General features: G+C 46.2%; 1 protein-coding gene across 1 annotated transcript in view; it reads left to right on the top strand.

The window, feature by feature from the left end:
• Positions 1-22,156, top strand: part of LOC141058679 (ninjurin-2-like) — a 61,335-nt gene that overhangs the window by 25,233 nt on the left and 13,946 nt on the right. The window contains exon 3 of the mRNA XM_073554861.1: positions 15,867-15,967. Coding sequence (XP_073410962.1) covers positions 15,867-15,967 — 101 coding nt within the window. The remainder of the gene's footprint in view (positions 1-15,866; positions 15,968-22,156) is intronic.

Below are 22,156 nucleotides of genomic sequence, written 5' to 3'. Positions count from 1 at the left end.
CCATAAATAGAGCGGGCATTAATGACTGTAAATATAATAGTTACATAGTGGAATGATTTTAGATGGGACATTAAAATCTGCTCCTCGATTTTGTCAAGAATTATATCACCAGACTCCCCCCATTCATAACCGGCCGCCAAACCCATTCAGAGGCGAGCGGCCGTTCCATCGGCATAAAAATCACGTTACAACGTTACCGAATTGGAATTTTAAATCTTGGCCGTCATTAAACGTGAAAGCAGGATGATAAAGAATGGAGTCCAGAAGAAACATCTAACTGTCCACGGGCCGAGAGTCCTTCATCTGGTGACACCCACACAGCGAATATACTAAAGGGGCGACCATTAATAGCCATCATGGAACCATCATCAGGTCACGCAGTGTCAGAGTCTCTGCATTCTCCTCTGTACATGAGTAACGTAATGTATGAATAGTGAGCGCAGCTCTGGAGTATAATGCAGGATCAGTACAGGATCAGTAATGTGATGTATGTACACAGTGACTGCACCAGCAGAATAGTGAGTGCAGCTCTGGGGTATAATACAGGATGTAACTCAGGATCAGTAATGTAATGTGTGTACACAGTGACTGCACCAGCAGAATAGTGAGTGCAGCTCTGGAGTATAATACAGGATGTAACTCAGGATCAGTAATGTAATGTATGTACACAGTGACTCCACCAGCAGAATAGTGAGTGCAGCTCTGGGGTATAATACAGGATGTAACTCAGGATCAGTAATGTAATGTATGTACACAGTGACTGCACCAGCAGAATAGTGAGTGCAGCTCTGGGGTATAATACAGGATGTAACTCAGGATCAGTAATGTAATGTATGTACACAGTGACTCCACCAGCAGAATAGTGAGTGCAGCTCTGGGGTATAATACAGGAGGTAACTCAGGATCAGTAATGTAATGTATGTACACAGTGACTGCACCAGCAGATTAGTGAGTGCAGCTCTGGAGTATAATACAGGATGTAACTCAGGATCAGTATTGTATGTACACAGTGACTGCACCAGCAGAATAGTGAGTGCAGCTCTGGGGTATAATACAGGATGTAACTCAGGATCAGTAATGTAATGTATGTGCACAGTGACTGCACCAGCAGAATAGTGAGTGCAGCTCTGGGGTATAATACAGCATGTAACTCAGGATCACTAATGTAATGTATGTACACAGTGACTGCACCAGCAGAATAGTGAGTGCAGCTCTGGAGTATAATACAAAATGTAACTCAGGATCAGTAATGTAATGTACGTCTCAGGATCAGTAATGTAATGTATGTGCACAGTGACTGCACCAGCAGAATAGTGGAGTGCAGCTCTGGAGTATAATACAGGATGTAACTCAGCATCAGTAATGTATGTACACAGTGACTGCACCAGCAGAATAGTGAGTGCAGCTCTGGAGTATAATACAGGATGTAACTCAGGATCAGAAATGTAATGTATGTACACAGTGACTGCACCTGCAGAATAGTGAGTGCAGCTCTGTGGTATAATACAGAATGTAACTCAGGATCCGTAATGTAATGTATGTACACTGTGACTGCACCAGCAGAATAGTGAGTGCAGCTCCGGAGTATAATACAGGATGTAACTCAGGATCAGTAATGTAATGTATGTACACAGTGACTGCACCAGCAGAATAGTGAGTGCAGCTCTGGGGTATAATACAGGATGTAACTCAGGATCAGTAATGTAATGTATGTACACAGTGACTGCACCAGCAGAATAGTGAGTGCAGCTCTGGAGTATAATACAGGCGGTAACTCAGGATCAGTAATGTAATGTATGTACACAGTGACTGCACCAGCAAAATAGTGAGTGCAGTTCTGGAGTATAATACAGGATGTAACTCAGGATCATTAATGTATGTACACAGTGACTGCGCCAGCAAAATAGTGAGTGCAGCTCTGGGGTATAATACAGGATGTAACTCAGGATCAGTAATGTAATGTATGTACACAGTGACTGCACCAGCAGAACAGTGAGTGCAGCTCTGGAGTATAATACGGGATGTAACTCAGGATCATTAATGTATGTACACAGTGACTGCACCAGCAGAATAGTGAGTGCAGCTCTGGGGTATAATACAGGATGTAACTCAGGATCAGTAATGTAATGTATGTACACAGTGACTGCACCATCAGAATAGTGAATGCAGCTCTGGGGTATAATACAGGAGGTAACTCAAGATCAGTAATGTAATGTATGTACACAGTGACTGCACCATCAGAATAGTGAGTGCAGCTCTGGAGTATAATACAGGAGCTAACTCAGGATCAGTAATGTAATGTATGTACACAGTGACTGCACCAGCAGAATAGTGAGTGCAGCTCTGGAGTATAATACAGGCGGTAACTCAGGATCAGTAATGTAATGTATGTACACAGTGACTGCACCATCAGAATAGTGAGTGCAGCTCTGGAGTATAATACAGGAGGTAACTCAAGATCAGTAATGTAATGTATGTACACAGTGACTGCACCATCAGAATAGTGAGTGCAGCTCTGGAGTATAATACAGGAGGTAACTCAGGATCAGTAATGTAATGTATGTACACAGTGACTGCACCAGCAGAATAGTGAGTGCAGCTCTGGAGTATAATACAGGCGGTAACTCAGGATCAGTAATGTAATGTATGTACACAGTGACTGCACCATCAGAATAGTGAGTGCAGCTCTGGAGTATAATACAGGAGGTAACTCAGGATCAGTAATGTAATGTATGTACACAGTGACTGCACCATCAGAATAGTGAGTGCAGCTCTGGAGTATAATACAGGAGGTAACTCAAGATCAGTAATGTAATGTATGTACACAGTGACTGCACCATCAGAATAGTGAGTGCAGCTCTGGAGTATAATACAGGAGGTAACTCAGGATCAGTAATGTAATGTATGTACACAGTGACTGCACCAGCAGAATAGTGAGTGCAGCTCTGGAGTATAATACAGGCGGTAACTCAGGATCAGTAATGTAATGTATGTACACAGTGACTGCACCATCAGAATAGTGAGTGCAGCTCTGGAGTATAATACAGGAGGTAACTCAGGATCAGTAATGTAATGTATGTACACAGTGACTGCACCAGCAGAATAGTGAGTGCAGCTCTGGGGTATAATACAGGCTGTAACTCAGGATCAGTAATGTAATGTATGTACACAGTGACAGCACCAGCAGAATAGTGAGTGCAGCTCTGGGGTATAATACAGGCTGTAACTCAGGATCAGCAATGTAATGTATGTACACAGTGACTGCACCAGCAGAATAGTGAGTGCAGCTCTGGAGTATAATACAGGAGGTAACTCAGGATCAGTAATGTACGTACACAGTGACTGCACCAGCAGAATAGTGAGTGCAGCTCTGGGGTATAATACAGGATGTAACTCAAGATCAGTAATGTAATGTATGTACATAGTGACTGCACCAGCAGAATAGTGAGTGCAGCTCTGGAGTATAATACAGGATGTAACTCAGGGCCAGTAATGTAATATATGTACACAGTGGCTGCACCAGCAGAATAGTGAGTGCAGCTCTGGAGTATAATACAGGATGTAACTCAGGATCAGTAATGTAATGTATGTACACAGTGACTGCACCAGCAGAATAGTGAGTGCAGCTCTGGAGTATAATACAGGATGTAACTCAGGATCAGTAATGTAATGTATGTACACAGTGACTGCACCAGCAGAATAGTGAGTGCAGCTCTGGAGTATAATACAGGATGTAACTCAGGATCAGTAATGTAATGTATGTACACAGTGACTGCACCAGCAGAATAGTGAGTGCAGCTCTGGAGTATAATACAGGATGTAACTCAGGGCCAGTAATGTAATGTATGTACACAGTGACTGCACCAGCAGAATAGTGAGTGCAGCTCTGGAGTATAATACAGGACAAGCAAGCGCCTTGCCTTATGTCGAGGTTCCCTCCTTGAGTATTTGCAGCACTAACATCCTGTTGGACAAATGCTCATACTGCAATTCCCTATTTTGTGCCTTCTGCCCTGTACTGTATATGAGGGCTCTGTTCAGCCTCCGCGTTCAGTAACTGCACATATCTGATATGTCTCTGTCTCATTTCATATGTGCCGCAGCCACTAATAACAGATGGCAGCCCATCCCCCACATCATGGCTTAATGCGTTGTGCTAGGATTTTTTGCCGTTCCCCTCCTCTCCTCCTTGTGCTTCTCATATTTGGAGCGGCGCTGCCACATTGATTTAGCGCACACGACTCATTTTCTTGTCTATACGGATTTCAGGGGAGAAACATAAGAAGACATTATGAAGGGGACAGAATATATACTTTCCATGACTGCTCGGTCTCGGAGCCGTATTTGGCTGTGATCTCACTGTCCTTTCTTGTCACAACATTCGCTGCGCTCGTGGCAGCCGGCGGAAAGTATCTGAACTTGATATGAAAATGTACAAATGAAATAAAGTGACGTTCACATCAAAAAGCAGAGCAGGACGGAGATCACAAGAAATGGGACGTCAGCACCAGTGACAGCGACATTGGGGACCCTCCAACTCTGGGCATATAGCTACTCTGAGCCAATCAGAAGCATAAAAAATGCTCATGGGCGTGTACCAATTAAGCAGGAGGTAGTTTGTACACTCCCACGAGGAGCAATCCCAATTTTTCTAACTTTGTAGTCTTAAGGGTTTAGCTGGACAACTTTTTTTTGCCATCAGACACAAAATGTTTAACTATTGAACTGAACCCTCATATTGAATCAAGCTAACATCCCCTTTAAATTGTGGTTATGTGAGTGGTGATTGCACAACAATAACAGCTATTTTATTGATTGCTATCATTGTTCTGCCCATGTAAGAAGAGATTATTAGTATCACCGTACCCCTTGACTTGCTGATTTAGTAAATACCAGGGACATATTTTTGTGCAACACTCCATGGTGTTTTCCCTCTATAGTTCCTCCTGGAAAACGTATATAACTGGGTTATACCAACTGGAGAGGGTTTCTCTATGGATTCTAATACTGTCCAGTCAGAGCTTACTGACATTCCCTCCCCCTTTGTTAAAAGAAATGGTAACATCTATTTGTCAAATTACTTTACAGCAGAGGAACGGCATGATGCAGAGTTGTTGGAAAAGATATTTTAGATCTTTTTTGGTCATGGCAAAGCAAAAATCAACTAAAGCAGACATGTGGGGAGTGCAGGGGCAAGCTACACTAAATGACACATGGTAGGTGGGCGACCTGCTGCAGATTTTGCCCTGGGATCCAGGAACATGATTTAGTCAGCTCTGCTACATCTGTATACAATGGCCCCTTTGGCATTGCTTTATTAGCAGGAGCTATGTTGGCTCTGCTACATCTGTAGCAAATATATCTAGAAATGACATTGTATCATTTTATTATTAGATCCCATTGGCAGCCCGTCACTGTTCTGCATTCCCACAGATGTTATTGTCTGCGCCGTAAAGGTTAAAATAATACAATATAAAGTGATTGTTGGATCTGACACGTTGTAATATATTCAGCCATTTGCCGTTTTCCAGAAATATATCCGTGTTTTGTTCACATAAAGGATATTGTGTGACTTAATTATACCGGTGTCAGGCGCTGGGGACATGGCTGTCGTTGCACAGAATCAAAATGAATAATTACGAGTGACAGACAGATGCCAATTACATGCTGAAATATATATAAATATAATAATGTGCACAATAGTGCCGCAAAACCGTGAGAATTCGGATCATTCAACCGTGCCACCACCAAAGAATTCAACGCCCCTGAAAGAGCACAACGGGTACATCAAGTCATTCTCTTTTATGTATCCTGCTGACAAGATGAAACTAGAAATCTGGACCATGGCAGAGATTTAGCTAATCGCATGGCCCAATAATACCGCCATACTATGACATAGTGTAACTGAATGATATATTGACTTTATAATAGCGTCATACAGTAAACACTGATATATAGGTACTGTACTGTATAATACTACTATACAGTGTGTACTTTATACTACAGTACAGTATCTGAATATCGCCATATAGTGCTGAAATTATACTGTTATACAGTTACAGAATAATACTGTCAAAGTGATTAAATATTATCATAGAGTAGTTAAATAATGCTGCAATATGCTGACTAAATTATTCCATTATTTAATGACTAAATAATACTTCTATAAAGTGAGGGAATTATACTACAATATTTAAATATTTATATATACACGGTATATATATATATATATATATTGTGAGGCAGTGACCCCTGTTACAGCTAGGGGGTGTTGTTATGATGAGTCACCGAAGGAGGAAAAAACAAAATATGAGCTAAGTCCAGAAAAACCAGAGAGGTTGGCAGCTATCGGATTGCAGACCCCTGAACCTATCCACAACAACTAGCAGTAGCCGTGGGGGGTTCCTACGGTGCCCTAGACCCCTCGATCACAGCCGGAGAACTATATAGCCTAAAGACAGAAAGGGGAAAAACTAAACTGCCCCAGAGCAGACCCCAAAGCAATAGGCAGCCCCAACATATAATGACGGTGAAGCAAGATGAAAACACTAACACAGATAGAAAGATAGGTTGAGCAAATGATGGGGCCCAAGCTAACTACATAGGACAGGATAGGAAAGCTGCTGTCTGCCATCCGCAAAAACCCTATAAAAATGAGCCAACCGACTGATAGGAAAAACAGGCCCTGAAGTCGCTAGGCTTCAAAAGACTATATCAGCACTCAGGTATATTCTGAAGACAGAGCAAAAGATCAACAGATCAGAGACAAAAATGGAATTCAGCTCACCCCCGGCCGGGACTGGCAGAACTCCCAAAAAACAAGGAAAAACAAAAACAAAACTGAAGAGTACAAAGCAGAGCAGAAAAACTTAGCTTTGAGATGCAGGAATCAGACTGGTCTCCAAGAATCCAGCAGGAAAATCACCAGCCAGGAAGAAGGGCGTCGGCAGCCTTATATCCAGTCAATTCCAGCCACCCAGTCATCATCTAGCTGCCCAGGTGTCTGATAATCAGCCTCACTACCTTCCTTCACCAGATGAGGGAGTTCATCAGACCTCAATAGTGAAGGGAGAAATGAACTCACAACAGGGTGTTGTGTGTTCTTCCCAGGATACGCACGGAGGCATATTGAGACTATGAGGATGCATTGCGGTCACAGGCGTAGCTGGGATTGCAATGGTGAAGCAGTGACCAATGTCACAGGTAGGGGTCGCTGTCTAGTCTCCCCAGTATATGCATGGAGGTGTACGAAGTCCATAGGTGGGCATGGCAGTCACGGGTGTAGCTGTGACTGGAATGCAGACTGATAATAAAAGTAAGTGTTAGTCTTGGATATGTAAGGCCTCTTTCACACATCAGGTTTTCGCCGTCAGGCGCGATCCGGCGCTTTTGACAGAAACCGGATACGGCGAAATGCAATGCCGGATCCGTTTTCCCCCCCATTGACTTGCATTTGCGCCGGATCGCGCCGGATGGCCATGCGTTTCATCCGGTTTTCGCCGGATCCGGCAATGTGTCGCGATCCGGCGTCTGGAAAAAACGGTGACTGTAACGTTTTTTGTCTCCGTCGAAAAAGCCGGACACGCCGGATCCGGCGCGTCCGGCTTTTTCACACAACGAAAGCCTATGAGCGCCGCAATGCGCCGGATCCGGCGAAAGCCGGATCCGTCGGCCGGATCCGTTTTTTTGGTCTGAGCATGCTCAGTAGCTCTGCCCACAAGACATATATAAAAGCAAGACAGTGGGACCCACAGCCACACCCAACATGCCACCCAAGACAGCAACCAGGCGCAGGAGAAGGCAGGAGACCACTGCAGCACCATCCGCACCACCACCACCCCAAATGGAGCAGCAAATGGAACATGCTGAGGAGGGGAGGCCAGCAGCAGATGAGAGACGGTAATTATCAAATCCCCCATTCCTCCAAACTAGGGCTATTGAATATCAAGATATTCATTGGCCCTTTGTTTCTCTTTATTCAACAGCCGCCCAAGAGATGCAGCAGCAGCAATGGCAGCAGCACTGGCTTCACTGGCAGCAGCTGTAACACCACCCACAGCCATGGAGTCTGGCCAGCAAGAGGACAGCACATCTTCTGGGAGCCCTCCCTCGCATCGTCAGCGTTTGACGGTAAGTTTTTATTTCCAAAATCCATCTTCTCTGTAATATATGTCTATTCATTGCCTTTTATTTCAAAACAGGAATCACAAGATGAAGAGGAGCTCCCAGAAGAAGAAGGAAGGGGTGGACAGACACCTGGAGTGGGCTCACAATTGGTAAGTTTTTTGCATCAAACGCAGAAACACAACATCACACTACACACAACACATAGAAAACAATGTTCTGCAGACCACACACAGCAAACAAATGCCTACATCCAAAGACATAACATTTTTTGTTTTCTTCTCTAGTCTTCCCAATCTTGTGCTCGGCCAAGAGGTCCTCGCAGTGCCTTCCAGGGTCGTCGGCGACAGCAACGCGGCGGTCACCAGCGTGTAAGTATAAATATTTTTGCTTTGCTTTTTTGCACTTTTTATTTCATTTCTTTTGTGGAGGCTAATTATGTTATTTTTGTCTTTTTCTTTAACAGCCTTCACAGCGTGCTCCCGACTCTGACGGTGAGGATGGAGGACTCGATGTGGACCACCTCATCGATCTCGTCAGACAAAGGGAGCCGCTCTGGAATATGGCTGACCGCCGCCACGCTGACCTGATCGTTACCCGACGACTCTGGGAGGAAATCTGTTCACTCCTTGTGGGCCGCTGGGAGGACCTCGAAGCTCGGGACCAGATTAAAGAGCGTAAGTATATACAGTACCGGTTGCTTGATGTAAACCAGTGTTTCCCGAACTCCAGTCCTCGTGGTCCCCACGGATCATGTGTTCAGGATTTCTATTTACTATAGAAATCCTGAAAACATGACCCCTGGGGACCATGAGGACTGGAGTTTGGGAAACACTGATGTTGTATACTAACCACTCCTTTCTTGTTTCAGGGAACAGAATTGTGAATCGGTGGCGGTCTGTGAGGGATCGTTTCAAGAAGGAGTTCAATAAAGAGATGCGGGCCCCGAGTGGATCTGGAGGACGCAGGAGCAAGTACAAGTACGCAGAAGCCCTGTCGTTCCTCCGGGAAACAATGGTCACCAGAAGGTAAATATTACACACCACATGTGAAAACAAATGTTATATGTAAAAATTTTTTTCAGCCAGGGCCATACCATGTCAGTATTTTAATTGTTTTTTTTTCTCTTTATTCCACAGCACGGTGAGCAGCACTCGGGAGCCTGCACGATTGGACCCTTCTGAGGCGATCCCTGAGGAGACCGGCACCGAGGGACACTTCGACCGCCCCGGTACATCTGCACCTTCCCAGCCTTCCCACACATTCGACCCATCTGTCCCATCCACCAGCACAGGAGCATCGTGGCCGCCTACATTACATGAAGCTGCTGGTGAGGAGATCGCTTTCCCTTTACCCCACCCTTCTGCCCCTGCCACCTCTAGTACACCTGCGGGTACTGGGCGGCAGCGGCAGAGGGGTCAGGAAAAGACTTATGCGCCAGAGTTCTTGCATCTGAATGCATCTTTCCAGAACTGTCTCAAAGTCTTGTCAGAGCAAATATCCGCAGGCTATCAGCAGATCAACTCCAGCATTCTGGAGGTGAAGACACTTCTGCAAACCATGCATTCAGAAGCAAGATCTTCGCCAAACCACACCTTTTTCAGGTCTGTTGTGGAGCGCATGGAAACGCTCTCTCCTGCCCAGCAGATGCATGTAATGCATTCATGCCACGCTGCTCTCCAGCAAGTTACCTCCCAACCTCCTCCTCCTCCCACCACAGTAGTTCCTCCACCTGCACCCCCTCCAGCCACTTTCCATCCTCCCCCTCCTATTACATCTACACCCCCTCCAGCCACTTTCCATCCTCCCCCTCCTATTACATCTACACCCCCTCCAGCCACTTTCCATCCTCCCCCTCCTATTACATACCATCCACCTCCAGCCACTTTCCATCCTCCCCCTCCTATTACATACCATCCACCTCCCCAGCACCATCCACCTCCCCAGCACCATCCACCTCCCCAGCACCAGCAACCTCCCCAGCACCAGCAACCTCACCAGTACCAGCAACCTCCCCAGTACCAGCAACCTCCACAGTACCTGCAAACTCCCCAGTACCAGCAACCTCCCCAGTACCAGACATCTCCCCACTTCCAGCAACCTGCCCCGTACCAGACATCTCCCCACTTCCAGCAACCTGCCCCGTACCAGACATCTCCCCACTTCCAGCAACCTGCCCCGTACCAAACTCCTTCCCCATACAACTTGCCATCAACATCATCTGCTCCTACAGTCCCTGCCCAACCCTCCACTCCACCACCCACCACCTCTTCTGCTTCCCACATGTCCACCCATTCTGTAGTTTTTTCCACACCTTCACCTCTAACTGTTCCTTCCCCACCACGATCCCAGTCCTCTCTCCACACTCCCAGTGTCGAAGTGTCCCGCAGCCCCTCCAGCAGTATTTCCACCACACACTACACAGATTTATAATGTGTGTATTTAAATAAAAATGACCAGTTTTATGGTTTCAGTTTTATAGTTTCAAAGTTTTATTAAACAAGTTTATTAAAATTTTAAAAAAGTTTACTAAAAAAAACATTTTTCAATAAAAGTTAAATTATTTTACACTGGTTGTCTGTCATTTCTTTCTGCGGCGAAAAAGGTTAAATACAGGGTATTTAAAAGGTGAAATGGTATTCAAAACTAGGTATATAACTGTGGGTAAATTTTAGCTTTTTGCCACAGTTGTGTTCCTGGTTGTGTTTGAAGCAAAGTATTTCACCTAAAAAGTTGTGTTTATTGTTGGTGATTTCCTAACAATGTACACAACTTTTGTTAAAAGGTGAAATACTTTGCATAAAACACAACCAGGTACACACCTGTGGCCTAAAGCTAAAAATAGAGACCATGACAAGATAGCCAACTTTGGTTGGCAAAGGTATATACTGTTGGTCCAGAAGGTACACAAGTTTAGGGCACAAATCTTTCACACTCTGTCATCCTGCCAGTGTACTCTGCCTTGAGGTGACATTAAGTATAGTGCAAAATTGTCCCTCATTACTGAAACCGTCACAGAACTTCTAGTGGTAATGTCATGGTAATCTTGCAAGGTGGTTTCTTCAGAGGTGTCCTCAATGGAAATGGGTTCCTTGCATATAACAAAATTGTGGAGTACCACGCACGCTTTGATCACCTCGTCCACAGTTTCTGTCTTGAGGTTGATCGCAGTCAATAGGACCCGCCATTTGGCTGTCAGAATACCAAAGGTACATTCAACCATTCTTCTTGCTCTTGTGAGGCGGTAATTAAAAATGCGTTTTGGTCTTGTCAATCCTCTGCTAGAGTACGGTTTCAAAAGGTGTTCTGACAGCTGGAAGGCTTCATCCCCTACACAGACAAATGGCATAGGTGGACCAGATGTTTGCGGCAGCGGTCTAGGTGGTGGGAACTGGAAGGTGTTTCCATACAGTTTACGCCCCATGGCAGACAGTTTGAAAACTTGAGAGTCATTGGAGCGGCCATAGGCCCCAATATCAACCGCAATAAATTTGTATTCCGCGTCAGCGATGGCCATGAGGACAATTGAAAAATATTTCTTGTAATTGAAATATTCCGATCCCGATCCAGCTGGCTTTACAATGCGGATATGTTTCCCGTCCACAGCGCCCAAGCAGTTTGGAAACTGACATATCTGTTGAAACTTGTCAGCAATTTCAATCCACCTCTCTGTTGTGGGCTCTGGTAAAAACTCTTCAGCTAAGGAGTCCCACAGTGCACGGCATGTGTGCTTCACTATTCCAGATATGGTGGAAATCCCGAGTCTGTACTGGAAATGCAGTGACGAAAGGGATTCTCCAGTTGCAAGAAATCTGTGGTGAATTAAAAAACAATAAATTAGTTTTAAATCACAGCATTACATACCAAAACTGAGCTATAACACTTGGAGATACAAACTACCACCAACAAGATTGCAGTGAAAGTGTGCTCTGATGCAATCACATCCAATAAATGTGGCTTACCTTAAAGTCACCATCAGACGCTCTGCGGGTGAAACAGAGAAGCGGCAATAGGTGTCCGCTTTTCTTATGAGGTGTGCAATGCGCTCCACCAAGTAATCAAAATTCTCCATTTTCATCTGAACATATCCAAAAAATTTATCCGGGTTTCGTCGAAGGTCCATGCAGAGTGTAGAATAGACCCCACGCGTCATTCTCTTGGCTGTGATGGGGTGGATCCACAAACGTCGTCTACGATGCCTGATGCGCTGCTGTCTCGCTCTCTCCTTCTCCAGAACAATCACCCTCAAACGATTCGCCTCCGCTGTAAAATCCGCCAAATTCTTCAAAATATTTCCAATCACAACATCCATCTTCGCCAGTAACTTGCTCTTCTCTCCAACCTGCACTTTCTCCTCTACAACCTGTCAAAGAAGGGCTGTAGGAACACGCTATATATAGTTTTCCAGTAGCCAATCCCGTTCGGAAGGCCACAAGGGTCAATTTTAAAAACCGGATCCGGCGTAATCCGTCGAAAAAACGGATAGAAAAACGGATGAACCGGATGAGACGGATCCGGTTTTGTCTGTCCAGAAAAAGACGGATCCGGCAGAAAACCGGATCCGTCACATCCGGTTTTCAGAAACATTTGCCGGATCCGGCGTTCCGGCACGACGCCGGATCGCGCCTGACGCCGAAAACCTGATGTGTGAAAGTAGCCTTAGTGTCCAAGACAGAGGTAGGGAAAACCTGCTCTGGATGTTGTGTTTGAACCAGATTGCAGTATAATAGTGTTGCAGTCTGTTCCATTCCGGATCCAGGTTTTCTATGTGGCTAAAAGCCACAGGTTTCTGTGATAAAAGCCCTGCAGGAAAGAGTTAGTGAGATCAGAGTAGGACTGAGTGAGGGCTTAGTGAGTCTCAGGTGTGTCAGGGCTACAGTGAGGCCTGGCAACCCGCGGTGTACACACAAATGCAAGTCGTCCAAAGTGACTGGTCTCGGATGTGGACAGTCCTGTCCCTGGAGGTGAATGAGAGGTGGATGTTCTGTGCCGAAAGAAGAATGGCGTGTGTCATGATTGCAAAACAGGTGGATATGGTGCCCGGCTGCGATCCGGAGGATATGCTGGACTGTGTACGGCTGTGTGAGTAAAGAGACTGTGATGCAGCGGTGCAAGACACCTAGGGGAACTAGTCAGAGGAGGACCCCTCCCAGGCTAATTGCATCAGCATCCTCAGAAATAGTGAATCAATAAGTTGCACCAAGTCTGACGCTTATCCTCGCTCCTATTTACCCTGGTGCGGTGGCAATTGGGGTAATAGGATTGAGGTTGATGTCAGCTGTTTTATGGCTGCTGACATCAAGTTCAGGGGTTAGTAATGGAGAGGCGTCTATAAGACACCCCAATACTAAACCCATAGTCATATTATTAAAAATACACAGCCAGAATAAATTCCTTTAATTGAAACAAACTCCTTTATTTGATAATACACACCCCACCCTCTTTTACATATTTACATATTTGTTAGTGTAAAATTAAAAATAAAAAAACGCCATATTCCTCCCCTGTCCGACGATAATCCAAGTGTAATAATAAATAACAAAAGACTGACTGGCACTTCCAAGCTAATGTGAATAGGTGCATACTAGGAGCAGCCACCTCCTTATACTATATACAAAAGAAGTTGCACTGTGTCATGCTAATGCATGTAGACATGGAATATATGAAATATGAATAGCAATACTGCTCTGGATAATTTAAAAAAAATTAGACGCTTAGCACATAATTTGGCCAATTCATGCCTGCCCAGCAACCAACAACAAGGTCTCAAACTGCTAGAACCCTCGCTCTAAAGCCTTGTCGTTGGTTGCTGGGCATGCATGAATTGGTCAAATTATGAGCTAAGCGTTTCAATTTTTTTTCTTATTATCCAGAGCAGTATTGCTATTCATATTTCATATATTCCATGTCTATATGCTTTAGCACGACAGAGTGCAACTTCTTTTGTATATACTAGATAATCCAATTGTCCCATGACGTAATCCGTCTCTGCTTCATCTGGATGCCTTGCTGAATGGTGGCATGATGCGACCGCTCAGTCTGGCATCCAGTAGACGCTGAGCGTCAGAGCTTCATTGACCTGCGGTGACATCATTGATGCTACTGTCAGTCACTGAAGCTGCAGTTCCAACGGGCATCTCATTGTGTGTGTGAAATTTCTCATGGTGCTAGAGGTGACGTCATGAAAGTTACCGCAGGTCATTGGCTGGCTTACAGTGAACTGAGCGTGGGAACAGCTGGCAGTGCCCAGCGGTAACTTCAATAATGTCATTGCAGGTCAATGAAGCTGAGCTCTGACGTTCAGCTCGGTATCTCCTGGATTCATGGCTGAGCGGTCGCATCATGTCACTGTTCAGCAAAACATTCAGATGAAGCAGAGATGGATCACGGCATGGGACAAATGGATTATTGTAGGACAAGTGAGAAATATGGTGTCTTATTATTTTCATTTTTACAGAAATAGGAAAAAAAGAGGGTGTGGAGTGTATATTTCAATTAAAGGACTTGCTGTGTCTTTCTTAAAGTATAACTATGGGGTTAGTAATGGGGCCTCTCCATTACTAACCCCTGGGCTTGATGTCAGATGACAAAACAAACCTGACATCAACCCCAACCCTATTATCCTCCTTGCTACCACACCAGGGCAAGTGGAAAGAGCGAGGCTATGCCCCAGATTTGGTGCATCTTTTGGAAGCCTCATTTCTGGGGCCACTGAGGGCTGATGTTGGTAGTCAAGGAGGGGGCCAATATCCCCGGCCCCTTCCCAGGCTAGTAATATCAGCCCACAGCTGTCTGCTTAGCCTTTGCTGATTAGAAATTATAGGGGGACCCTACATCATTTTTTTCTGGGGTTCCCATAAACTAAGGAGTAAAGGCTAAGCAAAGAGCTGTGATTAATAGCCTGTGAACCTTATAAGATATTCTCCCCTTTCCCAGACTAGCATCAGCTCCCAGCTGTCAGCTTTCCCTCTGCTGGTTATGAAAATTACATGGGAGCCCAGGCCATTTTTTAATTAATTCTTAATTTTACACAGGATGTACACATCGGGTGCTGAATACATCTCCCATCATTGTCGCCTGATCACGCTGATCACAGGGAGACCAAGCGACAATGATGAGAGCTGCTTCCAGCAGCCAACGCCTGGGAACAGCGCAAACTGTACCGCTTCTTCCCAGGCCTCGGTACGTGTCACACTGATGACACACAGATGTCATCCATGTGTCATCAGAGTGCGGGTCGTTTTGCTGCCCATGCTGCTGATAAAAAACGAACATGTCTGCAGGTTTTCCACATGTACACATGTAAAATACCTGACATGTGCGCACCACCATTGAATACAATGGGTGTGCATGTGTCCATATTTGCAGTCCTTAAAAAACGGACCGCATACGGTCATGAAAAACAGACGTGTGAAGGAGACCTTAGAGATAAAGGACAATGAAGAGAATTTAAAGTGATGAAAGGGGAGAGCTGCTCCAGAAAACTCAAGTGGTAGGAGTGGTATGAGACTATACACAGCGCCACCCTTTTATCTAGGCTGTGTCTGGTATTGCAGGTCATCCCCATATTGACCAATGGAGTAGAGAGCTGTTGTCTGATTTATGGGGTAAGGTTTGGGAACTTTCCCAGGTTGCGACTTGCAGTGGCCCCATTTAAGCCTCACACTTTGTCTCTCATGATGGTGCCCACCCTGCATACAGAGGGGTCCTCGAGTCATCTGCCTGTCATTGCTTCGTTACAGTGCATCTCGGTTCTCCTGCAGCTGATTGTGGCCGCTCTTCTCATCTACAAGGGATCCAAGAACATAGAATGTGACGACCCCGAGCAGCGGCTGAGTGACAGGTACGAAGGGACACCGTGACTTCACGACAGATAGATAATAGATAGATAGATGATAGATAGATGATAGATGGATAATAGATAATAGATAGATAGATAATAGATAGATAACAGATGGATAATAGATAGATAATAGATAAAATATAGATAGATAACAGATGGATAATAGATAGATGATAGATAAATAGATAGAAAGATAATAGATAGGTACTAGATAGATGAAAGATAATAGATAGATACTAGATAGATGATAAACACTTTTCTCTGTGTATAATTGAATTAAGAGTACAAGTCATGTTAGCTGATATAAGGTGCCGCCATGCAGTGCTGTTACTAGGCTCAGTGCTAGATTTGCTTGCACAGTTCTTCTGGTGATCAGTGAAGCCCCCGCTAGGTGCTTTGTCACGTCTCTTCACAACAGGGGGCTAATAAGAGTGCAGACTGACAGATCCATGACTCTCCTTCACCCCCCATAGCTCAGGGATGAGGCGGAGACAGAAAATACAATTCTATCCTTCCCTGTACCATGTGTGGTTCACTGAGATAGTGATTCTCCTCTACATCATCAGCACAAGCCTCTCATATGGTGGGCATCACTGCCCCCGGATTCTCCAGTGTGACCCCAAATGTTGTTTTCTGCACCTCTAGTGTCACTGTCATTGTCCTGTACCCCGAGTGTCAGCGTCATTATCCTGTACCCAGAGCGTCAGCGTCATTATCCTGTACCCCGAGTGTCAGCGTCATTATCCTGTACCCAGAGTGTCAGCGTCATTATCCTGTACCCCGAGCGTCAGCGTCATTATCCTGTACCCAGAGTGTCAGCGTCATTATCCTGTACCCAGAGCGTCAGCGTCATTATCCTGTACCCCGAGTGTCAGCGTCATTATCCTGTACCCAGAGTGTCAGCGTCATTATCCTGTACCCAGAGTGTCAGCGTCATTATCCTGTACCCAGAGTGTCAGCGTCATTATCCTGTACCCCGAGTGTCAGCGTCATTATCCTGTACCCCGAGCGTCAGCGTCATTATCCTGTACCCCGAGTGTCAGCGTCATTATCCTGTACCCCGAGTGTCAGCGTCATTATCCTGTACCCCGAGTGTCAGCGTCATTATCCTGTACCCCGAGTGTCAGCGTCATTATCCTGTACCCCGAGTGTCAGCGTCATTATCCTGTACCCAGAGTGTCATCGTCCTTATCCTGTACCCCGAGTGTCAGTGTCTTCATCCTGTACCCCGAGAGTCAGCATCATTATCCTGTACGCCGAGTGTCACGTCATTATCCTGTACCCCGAGTGTCAGCGTCATTATCCTGTACCCCGAGTGTCATCGTCCTTATCCTGTACCCCGAGTGTCAGCGTCCTTATCCTGTACCCCGAGTGTCAGCGTCCTTATCCTGTACCCCGAGTGTCAGCGTCTTCATCCTGTACCCCGAGTGTCAGCGTCATTATCCTGTACCCCGAGTGTCAGCGTCATTATCCTGTACCCCGAGTGTCAGTGTCATTATCCTGTACCCCGAGTGTCAGTGTCCTTATCCTGTACCCCGAGTGTCAGCGTCCTGTACCCCGAGTGTCAGCGTCCTTATCCTGTACCCCGAGTGTCAGCGTCTTCATCCTGTACCCCGAGTGTCAGCGTCATTATCCTGTACCCCGAGTGTCAGCGTCATTATCCTGTACCCCGAGTGTCAGTGTCATTATCCTGTACCCCGAGTGTCAGTGTCCTTATCCTGTACCCCGAGTGTCAGCGTCCTGTACCCCGAGTGTCAGCGTCCTTATCCTGTACCCTGAGGGTGTGATTGAAGACCCTCATGCATGGCATTGTTGGGAACGTCTGAGCACTTTCCCCTGGAATATCGGCATTATAGGCGACCTGTAACCTGCTCTGAGCGACGTGTGAGAGGTGACGATTCATGGCGGCTCTGGATATCGGACGGTCGCTCTCCTTTTGCCGTTTTCTGTATTTTTCTCTCTGTGACTTTTTTCGAGCGTCTGGAAGAATTTTACAATGAATTTTCCGGAGAAGATTCCAATTCCCCATAAACATTGCTGCAGAGGCCATTTAATTGCACCTCTCCTATCCTGGAATCTAAATGAACCACAAGATTTCCCGGTCATCAGGACGCAGCAACGCCACAATCACCTATATATAGAAATCCCAATTACAGCCTCGCACCAACCTCATTAACCAATTACAAGTGCCGGCAGCCAATTAGAACATCAATCACAAGGCCGTCTGTGACAAGTCTAACAATGTGCAATCATCTGACGGTACCAAGGCCGCTTCTTCAGAAGAACGACTTTATTTTCAGGTGTCATCAGATGTGACAGGTGCCACCCACTCATGTCTGCCACGTCTCCCGCTGTCTGCCACGTCTCCCGCTGTCTGCCGCTGTCTGCCACTGTCTGCCGCTGTCTGCCGCTGTCTGCCGCGTCTGCCACTGTCTGCCGCGTCTGCCGCTGTCTGCCGCTGTCTGCCGCTGTCTGCCGCTGTCTGCCGCTGTCTGCCGCGTCTGCCGCTGTCTGCCGCGTCTCCCGCGTCTCCCGCTGTCTGCCACGTCTGCCACGTCTCCCGCTGTCTGCCACGTCTCCCGCTGTCTGCCACGTCTCCCGCTGTCTGCCACGTCTCCCGCTGTCTGCCACGTCTCCCGCTGTCTGCCACGTCTCCCGCTGTCTGCCACGTCTCCCGCTGTCTGCCACGTCTCCCGCTGTCTGCCACGTCTCCCGCTGTCTGCCACGTCTCCCGCTGTCTGCCACGTCTCCCGCTGTCTGCCACGTCTCCCGCTGTCTGCCACGTCTCCCGCTGTCTGCCACTGTCTGCCGCTGTCTGCCACTGTCTGCCGCTGTCTGCCGCTGTCTGCCACGTCTCCCGCTGTCTGCCACGTCTCCCGCTGTTTGCCACGTCTCCCGCTGTTTGCCACGTCTCCCGCTGTTTGCCACGTCTCCCGCTGTTTGCCATGTCTCCCGCTGGTTTCCATTTTTCTCATTGGTTCATATTTATCCCATTGTTTGACATATCTGCGGTTGTTTGCCAAGTCCGCCATTGTTTCACATTTCTTTCATCGTTTGCCATTTCTCCCATTGTTTTCCATGTCTCACTGCATTATATACTCTATAGAGGGTGAGGATATACAGTTGTGGCCAAAAGTATTGACACCCCTGCAATTCTGTCAGATAATACTCAGTTTCTTCCTGAAAATGATTGCAAACACAAATTCTTTGGTATTATTATCTTCATTTAATTTGTCTTAAATGAAAAAACACAAAAAGAATTGTCCTAAAGCCAAATTGGATATAATTCCACACCAAACATAAAAAAGAGGGTGGACAAAAGTATTGGCACTGTTCGAAAAATCATGTGATGCTTCACTAATTTGTGTAATTAACAGCACCTGTAACTTACCTGTGGCACCTAACAGGTGTTGGCAATAACTAAATCACACTTGCAGCCAGTTGACATGGATTAAAGTTGACTCAACCTCTGTCCTGTGTCCTTGTGTGTACCACATTGAGCATGGAGAAAAGAAAGAAGACCAAAGGACTTGAGAAACCAAATTGTGAGGAAGCATGCGTAATCTCAAGGCTACAAGTCCATCTCCAAAGACCAGAATGTTCCTGTGTCTACCGTCATCAAGAAGTTTAAAGCCCATGGCACTGTGGCTAACCTCCCTAGATGTGGACGGAAAAGAAAAATTGACAAGAGATTTCAACGCAAGATTGTGCGGGTGTTGGAAAAAGAACCTCGACTAACATCCAAACAAGTTCCAGCTGCCCTGCAGTCCGAGGGTACAACAGTGTCAACCCGTACTATCTGTCGGCGTCTGAATGAAAAGGGACTGTATGGTAGGAGACCCAGGAAGACCCCACTTCTTACCCCGAGACATAAAAAAGCCAGGCTGGAGTTTGCCAAAACCTACCTGAAAAAGCCTAAAACGTTTTGGAAGAATGTTCTCTGGTCAGATGAGACAAAAGTAGAGCTTTTTGGGCAAAGGCATCAACATAGAGTTTACAGGAGAAAAAAAAAGAGGCATTCAAAGAAAAAAAACACGGTCCCTACAGTCAAACATGGCGAAGGTTCCCTGATGTTTTGGGGTTGCTTTGCTGCCTCTGGCACTGGACTGCTTGACCGTGTGCATGGCATTATGAAGTCTGAAGACTACCAACAAATTTTGCAGCATAATGTAGGGCCCAGTGTGAGAAAGCTGGGTCTCCCTCAGAGGTCATGGGTCTTCCAGCAGAACAATGACCCAAAACACACTTCAAAAAGCACTAGAAAATGGTTTGAGAGAAAGCACTGGAGACTTCTAAGGTGGCCAGCAATGAGTCCAGACCTGAATCCCATAGAACACCTGTGGAGAGATCTAAAAATGGCAGTTTGGAGAAGGCACCCTTCTAATATCAGGGACCTGGAGCAATTTGCCAAAGAAGAATGGTCTAAAATTCCAGCAGAGCATTGTAAGAAACTCATTGATGGTTACCGGAAGCGGTTGGTCGCAGTTATTTTGGCTAAAGGTCGTGCAACCAAGTATTAGGCTGAGGGTGCCAATACTTTTGTCTGGCCCATTTTTGGAGTTTTGTGTGAAATGATCAATGTTTTGCTTTTTGCTTCACTTTTGTGTTTTTCATTTAAGACAAATTAAGTGAAGATAATAATACCAAAGAATTTGTGTTTCCAATCATTTTCAGGAAGAAACTGAGTATTATCTGACAAAATTGCAGGGGTGTCAATACATTTGGCCACAACTATAGAGGGGTGCACTGCATTTTATACTCTATACAGAGTGAAGATATAGAGGGGTTGTGAGACCTTTCCTCCATCTCCGGCAGTGTGAGACCTTTCCTCAATCTCCGGCAGTGTGAGACCTTTTCTTCCATCTCCGGCAGTGTCATACCTTTCCTTCTCCAGCAGTGTGGGACCTTTCCTTCATCTTGGGTAGTGTGAGACCTTTCCTTCATCTTGGGCAGTGTGAGACCTTTCCTTCATCTTGGGCAGTGTGAGACCTTTCCTTCATCTTGGGCAGTGTGAGACCTTTCCTTCATCTTGGGCAGTGTGAGTGCTTTCCTCCATCTCAAGCAGTGTATGACCTTTCCTCCATCTCTGGTAGTGTGAGACCTTTCCTCCATCTCCGGCAGTGTGAGACCTTTCCTCCATCTCCGGCAGTGTGAGACCTTTCCTCCATCTCCGGCAGTGTGAGACCTTTCCTACATCTCCGGCAGTGTCAGACTTTTCCTACATCTCCGGCAGTGTCAGACCTTTCCTCCATCTCCGGCAGTGTCAGACCTTTCCTCCATCTCCGGCAGTGTCAGACCTTTCCTACATCTCCGGCAGTGTCAGACCTTTCCTACATCTCCGGCAGTGTCAGACCTTTCCTACATCTCCGGCAGTGCGAGCCCTTTCCTCCATCTCAAGCAGTGTGAGACCTTTCCTCCATCTCCGGCAGTGTGAGACCTTTCCTCCATCTCCGGCAGTGTGAGACCTTTCCTACATCTCCGGCAGTGCAAGCCCTTTCCTCCATCTCAAGCAGTGTATGACCTTTCCTCCATCTCTGGTAGTGTGAGACCTTTCCTACATCTCCGGCAGTGTAAGACCTTTCCTACATCTCCAGCAGTGCGAGCCCTTTCCTCCATCTCAAGCAGTGTATGACCTTTCCTCCATCTCTGGTAGTGTGAGATCTTTCCTACATCTCCGGCAGTGAGAGACCTTTCCTACATCTCCGGCAGTGTGAGACCTTTCCTCCATCTCCGGCAGTGTGAGACCTTTCCTCCATCTCTGGCAGTGTGAGACCTTTCCTCCATCTCCGCCAGTGTGAGACCTTTCCTCCATCTCCGCCAGTGTGAGACCTTTCCTCCATCTCCGCCAGTGTGAGACCTTTCCTCCATCTCCACCAGTGTGAGACCTTTCCTCCATCTCCGCCAGTGTGAGACCTTTCCTCCGGTTTGGATGCTGTTCTTTTTTCTTATTTGAATTTCTTTTGTCCAATTGGGTCTATGGACTTTGAACGTGCATTCTAATATTTTTCCTGATGTGCTGTTGGCTGCTGGTATTTTGTGGAGTTCCTCCATCTCCGGCAGTATGAGACCTTTCCACCATCTCCGCCAGTGTGAGACCTTTCCTCCATCTCCGCCAGTGTGAGACCTTTTCTTCCATCTCTTGATGTGTGAGACCTTTCCTCCATTTCTAGCAGTGTGAGACCTTTCCTC

Source organism: Dendrobates tinctorius, unplaced genomic scaffold, assembly GCF_039654945.1.
Source record: "Dendrobates tinctorius isolate UK_male_01 unplaced genomic scaffold, ASM3965494v1 ptg000214l, whole genome shotgun sequence".
Taxonomy (NCBI): Eukaryota; Metazoa; Chordata; class Amphibia; order Anura; family Dendrobatidae; genus Dendrobates; species Dendrobates tinctorius.
The sequence above is the reverse complement of the archived record's forward strand: the minus strand, read 5'-3'. Positions and strand labels throughout refer to the sequence as shown.